We start from the raw sequence: 15,671 nt of genomic DNA, 5'->3' as shown, positions 1-15,671 counted from the left end.
CCCCATGACTCCACAGAAGTGCCTTATTAACAGTTGCACTGGGCATCCTGTTGAATGAGCTTTATTTATCATGTTTTTATAGCTACCTTCACTGAGCTTTCAGCTTCTGGGAGAAAAATACCAAACTACAATATTGTTCTTCCAATGTAGCAATCAAAGGATTTATAAACCAAGAAAAATGGAAAAGAGGCTACAGAAGGAGGAAGAAAACATCACACATCTGGTTCAGAAATAAATTTCTTCAATTGTGCTCCCTCTGTGAGACTATTACTAAAATTTCTGAATGTCACTGAAATTCTGGAGATACTTTCTCAACACTTAAGGGCTCTGAGTCTACAGGCTGAGTTAGAGCTTCCTACAACTGTCTTATGTCTGCTGAAAGATGAGGTCAGCAGGGAGGGAAATAGGAGGGAAAATTGTTAACATATGATGATGATTATTGTTTCAGTGATTATCTGCTTTTCCAAGAATCCTTGTCAATGTGAATGAGCTAAATACCTTTATATATAACAGGGATAAGTTTTCCCACTGTGCAACTATTCTACTGTCTCTGCAAAAATGGCCAATTACAACTAATTTGGATCTGAATGTTTGTCTTTTAGAAATTGCATAGAAATGCCTCACTCATTTCACATAGCTAACAGTAGATTGCTGGATGTCACTGACCTCCACTAATTAATAACTTGAATGATGTTTAACATATAACCTGGAGGTGAAGAGCTCCATGCATCATTGACATTACTTCAGATCATTCACTTGTGTCAAAAAATGAGAAAAATTAACTAACATTCAAGCTTTTCCATAACCTCCCGTTATCTCAAATCTTTATGACAAACCTGTGATTTTAAACTTGCATTATGGGCCTCCTTGTTCCCACTGCTCCTTCCATTGCAATGGGAGTACATGATGTTCTCTTGAAGACTTTCTCGTATTCTGAGCAGATACTCTTCTCAGTCCTGATGGTCTTCTTTGTCTTTCTCACCCTTGGTTTCTGTATAATTTAACAATGCAGCTACATTCCAGTGATTTTCCTAGTAGATATCAGTTTAGGCTTTCCTGTTTAAATAAGCACCTCTTGATCTCTGTGTTTAATGAGATTTTTTCTCAGTCTGCCATTCTTTTTTGTCTGTCTCCACGGCTCACAATACATCTATGTGTTCATGGCTCTCATCTCACTTTTTACTCTTCATATTTTTGCTATTTCATGTCTCAAATTAACCTTGTGTTTGTCAAATTAAATCAAATTACTTTGAAATAAACATAACCAACACAGAAATTACTTTTTTGTTTGTTTGTTTTTTTTCCCTGAGTGACTGGTCAGTCATGCTGCCATCAACCCTGTTGCCAACTCTTTGGAAATTTAATCGTGTTTTTCTTATTGCATTCCATTTTGCTCCGTCTACTTTCTAAATGTCTTGTATATTTCTCTGTTATCCTTAAAGGGAAGAAGAAAATTCAGTCTTGATTTTCCAAAACCACTGTTCTGGTCAATTAATTTAACTAGAAGCACGTAGAAAATCTCATGTTTGTGTTTCTTTGCCATTGAACCATTTCTTCACTGGATAAGCTGCATAAATTGGTAGTTCTTACATTTCTTCTGTTAGCATTCTGCTTTCACCTGTCTAAAATGTTCGTACCTTGATTTGGTTGCATATTTAATGGAAAAATATGTATGTTAAAGTTCCTTCAACAATTTTTGTCTCTTTCCTGCTATTTTTAAGCTAAATTTTCAAAATATGTACAATATTGTAAATAAAAACTATTGTAAAGTCCCTGTAGTATTTTCTCTGGAACTATAGACAAGTATTACTATTAACAGCATCAAACCTAGCATCACTAAAGCCTAATAGAATTACTGTTTGAATAAATAAGGAAAAGGCAAACAGTAATTTTGATAAAATTGTTATTCTGTTCCTAATGACACGTTGTGTACAAAATTATGTATGTACATATAGAAATACGAAGTGATTTGATGTTTTGTTGTTTTTTTTTTTTTTTTTTTGGCAGTCTCAGTTACTCAGTATGACTTTGAAGGTGTTTTAAGTTTCATCCTCCATCATATCTCTCAGGTGGTTCTGGTTTTGTGAGCTCATATCTGGAAGCTGTAATACAGCTTTCTTTGGCATCCCAGCAACAAGATTAGTATGTTTGCCATGCCTCTCAGAAACTATTTCATGAAGGTTTTTGTTTTGCACAAAGTCTTCTGAAGTGTCATATCTTCCTTGACTGTCTGTGGCTGAAAGGTAAAGGGGGCTGATTGGTGAGCTGCTGCTTTATTCCCGCATCACACACCAGCATGGCTGCCTGTAACAGTAAGTCAGCACGGGACAAGATGGCCCACACTCTGGTGCTGCCTCCTCCTTCCTATTTCCATGTTTCTTAGCATCAATGAGCAGGTGTACACGAAAATTCTGCTTGCCTATGTACAAGGTCCAAACCAACATTTTGTGGCACCCCGATGCCAGGGGATCCTTTTTTCTACTTGGTCTGTTATTTAACCTAGGGGTTTGAGGAGTGTGAAACACTTTTCCCTTCTTTGAAACAAAGAGAATCCTGACATTTCTCCTCAGCACCTAAAAGTTTAAAACACTAGTTGTAAAAAAAATAAAATGAAATGTTGCTATCAGAAGGTCTTGGAGCCTACTAAAAGTCAGTCTTATTTGCCAAAAAGCAGGAAACACTTTAAAACTCTGTGTGCTAACACAGATGTTAAATCTTAAAGGATTCATGTATAATTTATTCAATACATTAAATTTACTATATGTAGTATACTTTCAGAATGTGCATTAAAAATGTGTTGTGAAATCTCATTCCTACCTGCTGAATGGCTGCCAAGTTTGGTAACGCAAGAGCATTTTGTTGTTTTACCCCTTCAGCAAAATCCCGCATTCAATTTTTAAATGTCCGTAAAAACTGTAGAAGCTTCAAAATGCCAGATTGGAACATTCAAAACTTCAAAAGTCACAGTGCAGCAGTTTTGTGGGTTTTTTTAGATAAGTCTCTAGGATCAGAACTAAAAACTCTAGTTCTGAACATACTCAAGTTTCCAAGTTTCAAACTGCATCTTCCTCTATAAACCTGGCTTTGTTAAGTATAAACCAAATGGATGTTTTCTGACCTTTAGAAATCTCTGTAGAAGACAAAGATGGCAAAGCACAGGTGGATGGATAGGTGGCATTTGTGAAAGTTCAGTCTTGGGCAGAGCTTTGTGTCATTAAAGTTGGTGGAGTCCAACACTGAGAGTTTGTTAAAGTATTAGTAACTCTAAATTTTCCACTAATATGCTTAACTTTTTCTTTTAATTTCATCATATTAATTCTGACAAGTTTCCACAACATCTTATTTGCATAGTCAACAAAATAAGCTAATTAAAACTTTGGGTACTTAATGAATTGGCAGGGTATGTAATTCTCACTTTTTTTTTTTTTAACTTTGGGCCACTATATTTGAAATAAAATTAAGTTGACATCGGCTTCTTGAAACCAAATAAAGCTTTACATATTACTTAGTTTAGGTAAGAAATTATGTGACTATCAGGGGATCTCAGTTCTTCTTGAATTCCAAACTCTGGAAAACTAGGGCATGATTTGATGTTTATTTTCATATATTTCACACTGCTTGCTTTATAAGAAACTGTAATTTTCTAACTGTGGATGAACAGTAAAAGCTGGTTCCGAACAAATACAAACACACATAATGTTATTCCCAGGAGAGCTGGCTGTTACATGTGGTAATTGGTGGCAAGATACTGCAGTGACTGTAGCCAATTAGTAAAGTTGTCCATATGCTGTTGGACTTCTTGTAGGAGCTGCTGGCCTATCACTTCATATGAAAGCCTAACCAGGATGCTTTCTGTCTCTAGAAACCAACTTTTTCTTTTTGGTGAGCCAAAAGGGAAAGCTGTGTTAAAAGGAAGTCCCTTTTTAATATTTTACTCTAGTTTTTCCTACAGAGGATAATCACTCCCTGAAGCTGACTGTTTGTCAGGAGCTATTGGCAAGATAGGCAGATCCAGAAATTATAGCTGCAAGGACAAGGGGTCATGACTGAGGAAAGCAAGCAAAATGGTTCCTCTGAAGTATAGAGAGGTATAAATCTTTCTTAAGTGACTTTACATGTTTGCTGGAAGCAAGAATGTCATTATAACAAAGCATGCCTTGAAATTTCTGGTAACATCAAAACCACCACTAACTCTGTGGCTGCTAATTTGCTGCTAATGTCTTGCTACTATACTTCTCTGTGACTACATTCTGTCTTTGCATTTACAATCCTGACATTTTCTTTATGGCCTCTTTAAACTCAGCTTTTGGACTCCAGCACCCATGTTCATTGAGGGCTAATTAGGCAGGCTGCAAGACACCCTTCCCAAACAAGTCACAACAGTTTGAAGCCATTCCAGTGCTGGACTGATGTGAACAATAAGATGATATTACTCATGTTTTTTGACATATATTATTATGGTTATTGCCGTTTTACCCCCTATCCTCAGAGTATTGTTTAAATACATTATATAAGAGATTAAAGCAAGCAGATAATGAAAATAAACAAACAAAAAAAGGAAATATCATGTAGTTGTTATTTTTTGGCATTGTATAATTAAACCATCTTCTTTAATGTTATTTTTGCCAGTATCTAATTAGCAAGGCCATCTGCCTAAGAAGTGCTGGACCATCTGTCTGGAATACTGTTCTGTTAATTTTTTGGTTCTTGACTAATTAACTTCTTTCTCTATGAAATGTAATAGTACATTCTGTTTCTAAACTTCAAAGAAGTTCGTTTATAAAAATACACATGAATCTGTACCTGTCTACATGTATATCTCTTGAGTATCTGTGTAGTTATGGGAGCATAGTTCTTCCAGGAGATCTGATTGTACTCAGTTACATGTGCAACTACTACCCTAGGTGAAAGCCACAAGTTTTTGGTTGACTTGTAAGTACAACTAATACATCTCACCTAACACATTCTAATAGACCAGTCTTCTTGTTTGTGTTAAAATTTTAAATTTCCTGTCTACATTTACTGATTAAAGATATAATTGGAGAAAGGGGCTATATTAAATTTATTTAAATAGGGGTTTGTTTATTTGCTTTCCTTTTGTATTTTGTAATTTTTCTGGAAAAATCATAGAATAATTTGCGTTTGAAGGGACCTCCTTTGTTGCTGTATATTGGGCATGAAGAGAACCCCTTTACAGTTATTTCTTAAATGGGAGTGACACGTGAAAATTATTCACTGCTCCTACACTTTCCATGGATCTCTTTTAGTGTTCTTCTAAGGTATTTGGATAAGTCAGTTTGGACTGGGATTTTCTTTTGGTTTCCATTGGAGCGAATTTCTTTGCATTTATTTAGTTTGCCTGCTGAGGATACAGTAGTTTAACTTTTAAGCAAGACTATTATCAGTCATCCAAACAGAGAAGTTACTGAAATATATTTGTTGTTCCAAGGAATACGATACATTTTAATACTCTGATTTTTAACTTAACATAGATAGGTGTTGGTTCTATTTTTTTCTTCATTTTGAAGATAATAGTTTCATTATATAGCTTGCATTGGAATTTGTTTCTTCTCTGGGTGGAATTTCTCTCTGCCCACTACCCCTTGAAAATGCTAGGAGGTGTTTAATCTGAAGTTTTTTAAGCACTTTACAAACATCAATTATGTCAAATTTGAAACACTGATATAGTTATTTGTGATCGAACTTTTACAAAAAGGTACCTGTCATGAGTTTGAGACTTGAGTTCAAATTTACAGTTAAGTGTGCACCAAAGCCATGTTTCTGTTCAGTCTGATTTTTTGTCAAATCTGTATGGAACATTCTGGTTTGTGTATTTTTTTTTTAACTGAAGAAAACAGTATGTGTTCAAAAGTGAATTGTGACTTCCTCATTGGACTATGCTAGGTCGAGTTCAAGTTGTACCTGTCAAGTTCAGTCTTTAGAGTTGGCCACACTGACTTTCACAGGGCTAAAAATTTCTCTGCAGACAATTTGCATTGTTCTACTCATGACTGTTACATAATTAAGATTTACTTATGTCTGCTAGAATATAGTTATGCTGAAGTTTGGGAAATTAGAAACAAACTTAGCAAAGGCATCGAAATTATAGAGCTGTTTGGAAGACCATATTGATAGCATAATTTGTAGAAGGTATGCTACTGTAAATGGTGTCAGCTTGCTATCAGAAACAGTCTGATATGCTACCTTAACCCCTACTCCTTAACCTGTGCACCTATGTTCTTTGAGTTCTTTGTGGAGATGTGTAGCAGGAGCCAATATCTTACTCATCCTTATTTTCTCTAGCAATAGCATTCAAAACTTAGTTTCCTCTTTCCCCAGGATGAACAAACTTGAGTATCTGTAGTTTGGTTCAATGAATTTTGTTGCCAACTGAAGTAGAATTATAATATTAATGAAAAACCGTACACGGAATGCTGAAGGTTGTATTTTGCCATGTGAAAATTGTGGGTTCTTACTAAGAAATGTAGGAAAGAAAAGATCCCAACAGAGTAAACTTCAACTGTGTAGGTCTTCATATTGAGTAAAATATCCGACATGGTATGCATACCATATTTACATTGCTCATCTGAACTTCATGGGAATATTAGCAAATGGAGTCAAGCAGGAGAATATGTCAATTTAATGGAAGTGTAGATAACAGTAGCATATTTAAGTAAACCTGGTTTTGCACTTGCTTTCTAAAATAACACAATCTGTATGTGTCTGTCTGGTCTTTCAAAATTAAAACTTTAAGGTCTTAACCTTCTACTGACAAAAAGGACTTTTTATATTATTTTGTTGAGACAGTTTGTGTGCTGAAGATTCAGGATACATTTTTCTGTTCTTTTTTCCACAACAAAATGACATTTAGCTTGAGGAATTTTCCACCTGTATGTTACCAGTAGACTGTGCTGAATATCTGGATTTCCATTTTGTGGGAAACTCCCCCAGATTTCCTGAAGATTAGGAGAAAAAAAAAAAAGCTGTATATAGAAATGTTTGTCTATACCTGCTCTTTTCATTTAATCGTCAATAGGACATATGTATTCATTACTGAATTATGTGGGAGTCTTATGGACCAAAGTACAAGACTTTCAACTACTCAAATCTCTTCAGATGCCTTCGTAATACACTTGATTTGCAGCCTGCTCTGTTATTGTCTCTGCCAGCAGTGGAACCTGGGGCTAGAGGACTATAAGTACCCTTGATTTCAAAGACAGCATTTAGCTTTGTCACTGATGTGTCTGCACTTATTTCTTGTCCAGACAATATTACTCCTTTGGTATATGTTGTCAGAAACAGGGTTTCCCCAGAAGGTTTGCCAGTTGCTTAGCTTGCAAGCATAGATAGTTACAGGAGTTCATTCTATTTGGGTTTTTCTGGGTGCTATTAACTATGGTATGCAGAAATACTACATAATGTTTTAATATTTAATATCTTTATTTAAATCTATGCATTTAATGGATGTCAAAGAAAGAGAAGAATGTTTATTTTCAGTTACTCCAACAATGGTATTAGGTGTTTTGTGATGTGTTGAAATTATTAATGTTTAAGATATGAGAGACCATTTCTCCTATCTAAAAGAACACTCGACTAAAAGCTAACAGTCTTTGATTGTTTCCAACTCACCACTTCTGAGCTAAGGTAATACTGGGTGTGCCACTTCTACAGACTCCACCAAGAACCACATATCTATATTGTCACATTACGTATTGTTTGATTCCTTCTTAGAAGTGTGGCAGTTGACAAAGTCCTTAAGGAGTCCATCTGTTCAAGGGATGGATACCTGGCTTTGCTTATGTTGCAATGATTGTTCTTCTTCATCTTTTTTTTTTTAAAAAAAAAAAAAAACAACAATATATAGTCTGGGTCACTTGTCAGAGAACAGGGGAGCAGAAGAGGAAGATGCTGTCCTAATGTTCTCTCACTGTGATCAGAGTTAAAGCTTCTGCCTGAGTTGTCCCAGATCCTCCAACCATCACCCACTTGCAGAGATGCATTTTATGCTTTTCTCAGATTTTGTGGAAAGCTTGAAGAACTGTCACTTTTGGCTGCTGAATTTTTGTTCTCCAAAGTCTGTTGATTTTCTTTTCCAAAACTTCAGTGCCCGAGAAATGTACTTAATTTTCTTGATTTGTGGTATTGTGTATTTTTTGCATTTCACATCCTTCTCCTTCAAATTACTCTTTTATCTTGACCAATTGAAAACTGGGTATATTGCCACTGAAAATTGATTTATTGATAAACATTTTATCTTTAATCCAATCATTCTGTCTTCTTTCTTCCTGCTGTTCATTCTTGGCATATTCCTCTCCGTTCAGTTTTGGCAAGACCTTTGCTTCAAACCTCCCTTTTAAGCACCTGTATTCCACTTAGTCTTTCTACTCTGGCCTCCTACTGGTGACCTTTTTGCTTCTCCAGGCATTTGGAATTTTTTCTGTTGCTTAGAGATAATATATTCAGTATCAGATACTTGTATCTAATGCCATATACATACAGGTTCAGGGTGTCCTAATGGGCTGATTAGGAATTTATGTTGGTCATCCAAGAACAGTCTTTTGTACTGTGATCTCTATTATGGACATAAATAGCTTTTTGCATTACAGAGTCAAAGGAGTTAAGTCATTGATGCTTTTTTTTTTTTTTTCTTGTCAAACTCAGTATGAGATTTCTTTCATGCTGCTAGATACATTTTCTTATAAACCCTGAGGTCATTTCCAAATGGATTATTCCAAAATTTTCAATATATTCCCCAATATGCTGTAGTTTGTTCATTTGCAACAGCAAATGCGGTAAGTAGGAAGGTTTGGGTGGAGGAAGAGAAGTAATGGCATTAGTTTTTATAAGTCTTTTTTTTCCTGAAATTAAAAAGCTCATTTTTGGGCTTGTTGAAACACAAATTAAAGAGTACTGCATAGTATACTCTGAGGGCATTTTCCCCCTTAGTTTGAATATGCTTTCGACCCTATTATTTTTATTAATTATAGAGTCTGCTTGCCATTAATGTAGTCTCCATTAAAAGACAGGTACAAAAAATAGGCTGTATTAAATATGAATGAATGGTCTTTCATTATTTCCCGGTAAATAAAAATGAAAATGCTGTGGTTTCAATAAATAAGCAGCAGTGGTTAGTTTAGAAATCTCAGTTACCCTGATAAAATGTGAAGTGTTTTGTGGCATTTTTATCTAAAGAACATATGGATGGGCACTGTCAAGGTGAAAGAGTGCAGAGTGATTTAAAATGCACTCTGACTACAGAGCATATACGGGCATTCAAATATGTACATGTCTTGGCACATAAACACCAAGCATAGGACCTGCTTCACTGAACAATGAGGTTTGTAAGTCATAGCTGTTGAATGTTAAATATGGAAATAATTGGAATTAACTCATGCAGTGAAACTGTAGTACTGCAGACTAAGCGTTACAGATCTGGCATAAATGTGGTGAAGCAGAGACAGCTCAAAAATGAGGATAAATTGCTTCTGCTTTGCAGTGCTCTGTTTCGATGTCGCCTTGTATGTGTCTGCCCATTGCTTCTTTCTCTGAGTGGATGTTTCAGTGATTCTGATTAGTGCTGCAACCGTACCTTGCGAAACTAAAATCTCTATTTGACGTTTGAGAGAAATACTGCAAAAACAGCAACAGGACACACTTTCCCATGGCACAAGGTCTTCCAACAGAACTGACCTCAGATGCTGTGGTGACACAGCCCAACTCTGCTGGGGACAGAGGTTCAGCCCTTCTCTGTGTTCCTCGTGCTTACATTAGGAAGACTCATACAAAAATGGTTAAATAGCATCAAATGTGTCTGTGGTTATTTCTGCTGTAATGGTAGGTACAGTGAATCATGGGAATGGCCAGCTTCACTTCAAATTAAGACACTGAAAAAACATCAACAGCAAAACTACATTTCTATGGAGATAAAGCTCATAAGGCATTAACGGATAGAAGCACCCACAGCTAATCATCAGTATGCCTGAAGTACACATCTAAAGCATTGGCTTAGATAGTTTTGAGGTTTATATTTCTGTTTTCCCTGCATTTCTAACTAATTCCTGTTGGTTGCAGGCAGTGGAATGGCAATGTGATGAAGCTACTAAAAGAGCCTGTTACAGTAAAGGCAAATCAAAGGTAAGCATGAGACAGCGGTTCTGCTTTAATAAAATTTATATGTTAATAGCAGGTGTGATTTAGGGTATAAATCTCTACCTTATGCATTTTCACTCTCTTCCTTTCTAAAAAGAGTTGTAGGAAAGGAGTCTGACACTCATGTATAAGCAGAGGAATAAAAACGAATATAGGCGGTGTGAGGTGAGAGGTATAGTCATGTGATTCTGTTCTGAAATGATCAAGAACTGCAGTTTCCAACAATTTACTTTTTTGACTCTATAACATTTCATATGTAATGGACTGTATTCTCACTTCATTTTCAGTGCTGTAAATCTTGAAATACTGTGTAATTACTTTGTAAAATCCTCAATTTATTTCCCTGTGCAGCTTTAGGAAACTTTTATATTTCATATCTACTGGCACTATAAAGAAAATAATATGAAATTCACTAACTTTTTAGACATGGGACTTGTTATGATTTTAGTATTCAGAACCAATTCCTTATCTGGCCAACTACAATTTCTTTTATTCAGCACAGGTAAGTGCAATGCTAAGATGGAACCGATGTTGATGCTCTGATCCTTTATGACTATCCTGAGCTGAAGCTAGTTATCAAATTAATTGTAAACCCGATCAGAATTGCGTGTAATTTATGTTTGTAATTATTGTACTGTTTAATCATTAAAGTTAATTGAGTGAAAAGAGAAAGGGAAAACACATCAACAGTGAGAACTGCAGAAGAGCACACTGGCTTTTAGGACACACATTCAGTAGAACATGTCAGTATACATTAATGATTTGCAAAATTCAAAAAAACCCAAGCTCAAAAACATATTCCAAAAGCATCTACCATCTACTAGAGGAGGAGTCTTTTCTGTGGTGTATAATCCATGTTCGATTCAACAATGCAGAAACGTATGTTGGTATTACATAATTTTGCTAGGAGAAATGCCCAACACTGGTTAAATGCATTTAAGAATGGATCTTAGCATAGTATGTGTGTGCAGATTTTCACTCATGCCCATGACACCCTTTTGAAGAAGGTGGTGATTGGAAGTTATGCTGTCACTGTAAAGTAGTATATGCGATATTCTAATAATGACCTCTGAGATTGTTTTTTAGTATAGTTATTAGTTGGATAAAGATTTAGTGTTTCTTTTGTATCCATAGCCTTGTTTCTCATTCACAATCTAGAAGAGAAGAACAAGCCTTATATTCCATTACGTTTGAAAGTATTTCTGGGAGGAAATAGTTTGTTTCTTATTTTTTATTGGTGTGCCTGAAAGCTTTATGTGGGAGTTGCTGGAGAATGCAGAGGTATTGACTGAGGCAGCCTACCCAGCTGGAACGACAACTGTCTTTTTGAACTTTTCATGCCTCTCTTGCTTTTACTGATGTGATTGAGGTTAAAATCAAGGGACAAATTTATGGCTAGATAAAGGATAGCCTAATGATGTTTGTCTTTTATTGCCTTATGTCCAAGACTAAAACAAGGTCACTGTACTTTCTGCATAAGGCGCACATATGCATGCACATGAGGAAATCACCTGATCTGTGGTGTGCTCCTCTTCCTAGTCAAACCACAAAAGCCTTCCCTTGGAAAAACTGAGAATTATCAGATGAGGAGTAATTCACTCCAGTGCTACAGTGAAGGAAAAGAGGAAATACCCTGGGAGACACAGTTCTAGTTACTGCTGTCAGAAAGACTGCTTGCTTGCTTGTTGTTGTATAAATAGATTCAACTCAAATTGGACAGTTGCTGGGGCTTGCATTCCTGTAACATTTCTGAGGGCAAATTCAGATTTCAGGGCAGACACATGTGGCTGTAGGGAAGGGACAGGAAAGATTGGAGACAAAATATACAAGGCCAGCCCAGACTGGCTGTGGGCGAGTTATTCATTCAAATCCTGGTTTCTCTTGAAGCTCTGCTGACCACAGAGCAGCATGGGGGCAATGAGTTCAGGTGGCAAAACAAAAACTCACTGGCAGAGTGCCCTGAAACTAGAAGGTAGCTTTGAACCCTGAAGCAGCTACAGTAATTTTGAGATAACGGTCAGTTAAACACAACTTTTATTTTTTTTTTTTTCCTACTTCAGAAGGAAGCTGCACAGAATTTTTGCCTCTGGCTGTTAGCAGTAGTTGTTGTTCTGAGGTTTATGCCTTAGGAGCCAAAGAGGGAAAAGAGCTGAAGGGAAAAACGTATAGGGACATCTGTCACATTTGACAGTGTAATGTGTACTTGACTTTTGAAGGCTAATGTTTGTTACTGAGACTTCAGACATTTATCCACAAATTTAAACTGTTGCTTAAAATAACTAGTGGCTATAAGGGTGAACCAGACAAAATTACATCCTTGCGACCAGCATGCATTAGCATTTAGAAGTCTAAAACACCACACATGGGTAAGATAAAAAATTTGACCTTTCATATTGTCACTTGTGGTAGGGACTCTTAAAAGGAGAAGTATAAATATGCACAGTAAAAATGAAATAAACCAAAGAGAGAATAAAATACATATATATATAATTAAAGTAGAGCCTCTTACCCCTTGCTTATTTAAGATTCTAATGTTTGTGTGTGTTAGCATCTGAACCTTCAATAAAAGTATTAAAAATTAAACACAGGCGTGTTTAAGATGTTAGCCTATACAAGAAACATTGCTGCAAATGGACAACCATATGCAGCCAGATTTTCTGAACTGTCAAGTCAGTCTTAAGTAGTAACCTAACCTGCTGGCAGCTGAATTGTTTCTAATAGTTGTATTTTGTTTCAGGTATGCTGATATAAAAGTAGAAATTACTTACTAAATGAATTTCTTTCTTGCAAAGCCATTTTTCTAGGAGAATAGGAAAATATATGGCAAAGAGGTCAAGATGAACTGGAGAATAAGACTACATAAAAGATAGCCACCAAACCTCCCACCACCCTCTGAATTAAAAATCCTTTTGTTTTGAACTCCTTTGCATTCACCATCACCACTTCTATGACACACATCTCTTTTTTGCACATCTAAAAAGTGAGCCAGTACAGCTGGGCCTGACTTCAGAGCTAGAAAAGTGACTCTGAACAATTCAGATGACTAAATAACAGAGTCCTTTTTCAGTAGGTTTTTGGGTGGTGATTGTTTTATTAATTACTGTGTTTGTTTTTTTTTTTTTAAATTTGTTTTGTATTATTGTGGATTTGTCATATGGGAAAAAAATTATAAAAGCTATTCTTTCACTTTTGATTTTGTTGTACTAGGTACCTAACAAAATTTTGATATAAGATAACTTAGTTACTCTGTTACACTATGGATTATTGTCAAGTTGGCACTGGACTTGGAAACATTAAAGAGAGAATCTTGTGAATCCCAGGAATGTCATAGTTTAAAAAATGAACATTATTTTTAAACAGAAAGAGTGGGTGATCAGCGTGCGAGTAATTTAGCAGTGCCGTTATTTCAGGGAGCTCTGGAATATGAAGAGGAGAGGTTGGATGGGTTGTAATGTCAGAACCCACTTATTTTTCCTACACTTACATTCCATGAATTGCTGCAAAGGGCAGGATGGAAACAGCCTGAAGAATAAATTACTATGTTATATTCTGTGAACCTTCTTGAACACCCTTCCCACCAAAGATTTGTCTTCATTTTTTTTTTTTAATGTAGTTGACTTCTAATGGAGAAAATGCCCCAAAGTGGAATAATTACATTTTAAATGGATTATTGCACTACCCAACTCTGTTATATGGTAGTATATTAGCTTCTGTTTGTTTAAAAAAATATATTAAGATGACATTTTTGGTAAATTCAAAATGAGTACATTGTATTTTAACCAAATTGGAATCAAATCTTAATTATAAGATGTTTGACACTTACCTTTAAAGGCTCAAAGAGAAGCTTTTAACAACATTTTCATGAGACACTAATGCTAATGTGGTTTCGAGGGGTGTTTTTTCAAAGAGCTATTTTATTTCTGAGATTTCATGGGTTTTTTTTTTTTTAGTTTTTTTTACCTGTATTTTTTATTAGGAAAGGCATAGATGGTAAATTCTGAGAGTTTTCTCAGAGAGCTTTCTAGTGTTTTGCCTATCTTGCTTTGCAGTCTATCTTGTGCCTGTTCAATTTATTCAGGATTCTATTTCTTGTCTTCCAGGATGAGAGTCTATTTTCAAGATAAACAAGCAATACATTTAATAAAACTGTAGGCCAGATAATGGGACTTCTGCACCATTGCTATTCCACATACTTACTTACATGATTCCACTTAATATCTGTTGGAATTGCATAGCTGTATTTTCATGAGGTTTTTGTTTGTTTGTTTTTATGCTTTACATGAGGCATCTTGTGAATGGATGCTAGAGAACATCCAAATAGAAGGTTCCAAGAAACTTTTTCCAAGTGTACTGTTGATTTTGTTTATTTTATTAGATAGGGACATTGATTTTTGTAGGAGGAATGTTTCAACCTTTCCTACATACAGTGTTGGGAAATTTTTAGTATTGCAGAAGCTGGCTTTCTGTCTGAATAAACAGTGGAAATTGCTGTTGGTTTCTAGCTTCTGAAATGAGAGAAATGAACATCATAAAGCTTTCACATCTCTCACTTCAGAGTTTACACAGAATTGCAGAATGTTAGGGATTGGAAGGAACCTCAAAAGATCATCTAGTCCAATGCCCCTGCTGGAGCAGGAACACCTAGATGAGATTACACAGGAAGGTGTCCAGGTGGGTTTTGAATGTCTCCAGAGAAGGAGACTCCACAACCTCCCTGGGCAGCCTCTTCCAGTGTTCTGTCACCCTCACCATGAAGAAGTTTCTTCTCATATTTAAGTGGAACCTCCTGTGTTCCAGTTTGTACCCATTACCCCTTCTCCTACTGTTGGTTGTCACCGAGAAGAGCCTGGCCCGATCCTCGTGACACTCACCCCTTATATATTTGTAAACATGAATGAGGTCACCCCTCAGTCTCCTCTTCTCCAAGCTAAAGAGCCCCAACTCCCTCAACCTTTCCTCATAAGGGAGATGCTCCACTCCCTTAATCATCTCGGTTGCCCTGCACTGGACTCTCTCCAGCAGTTCCCTGTCCTCCTTGAACTGAGGGGCCCAGAACTGGACACAATATTCCAGATGTGGTTTCACCGGGGCAGAGTAGAGGGGAAGGAAAACCTCTCTGGACCTACTAACCACCCCCTTTCTAAGACACCCCAGGATGCCATTGGCCTTTCTGGCCACAAGGGCACAGTGCTGGCTCATGGTCATCCTGCTGTCCACCAGGACGCCCATGTCCCTTTCTCCTACACTGCTCTCCAACAGGTTATTCCCCAACTTATACCATTACCTGGTTTAGCCAAACCTTTGAAATATACACTTAGAAGATATCTTCAATACTAAAGAGGTTTATTGTTATCCTGTTAAGAACTTGTCACTAAGATTGATGGGTGCATGTGTTTTAATTAGGAAGTCTGTGTATGTCATGATTGCGAACACATCAGGTATGCTTAAGCCTCGTTCCCCTAAGTTATGTGTGGACACATAACCATGGGAAACAAATCATAATTAGTCTTCTCTGTCCTCTT

General features: G+C 36.4%; 1 protein-coding gene across 11 annotated transcripts in view; it reads left to right on the top strand.

Annotated features, from left to right (window-relative positions):
• The window catches only part of SEMA5A (semaphorin 5A), a 339,730-nt gene that overhangs the window by 172,072 nt on the left and 151,987 nt on the right, over positions 1-15,671 (top strand). For all 11 annotated transcript variants that reach the window (XM_065830100.2, XM_071804451.1, XM_065830097.2 and 8 more), the window contains one exon: positions 10,072-10,134. In XM_065830100.2, coding sequence (XP_065686172.1) covers positions 10,072-10,134 — 63 coding nt within the window. The remainder of the gene's footprint in view (positions 1-10,071; positions 10,135-15,671) is intronic.

This window comes from Patagioenas fasciata, chromosome 2 (assembly GCF_037038585.1).
Source record: "Patagioenas fasciata isolate bPatFas1 chromosome 2, bPatFas1.hap1, whole genome shotgun sequence".
Taxonomy (NCBI): Eukaryota; Metazoa; Chordata; class Aves; order Columbiformes; family Columbidae; genus Patagioenas; species Patagioenas fasciata.
Note: the sequence above shows the minus strand (reverse complement) of the source record. Positions and strands in the feature narration are given on the sequence as shown.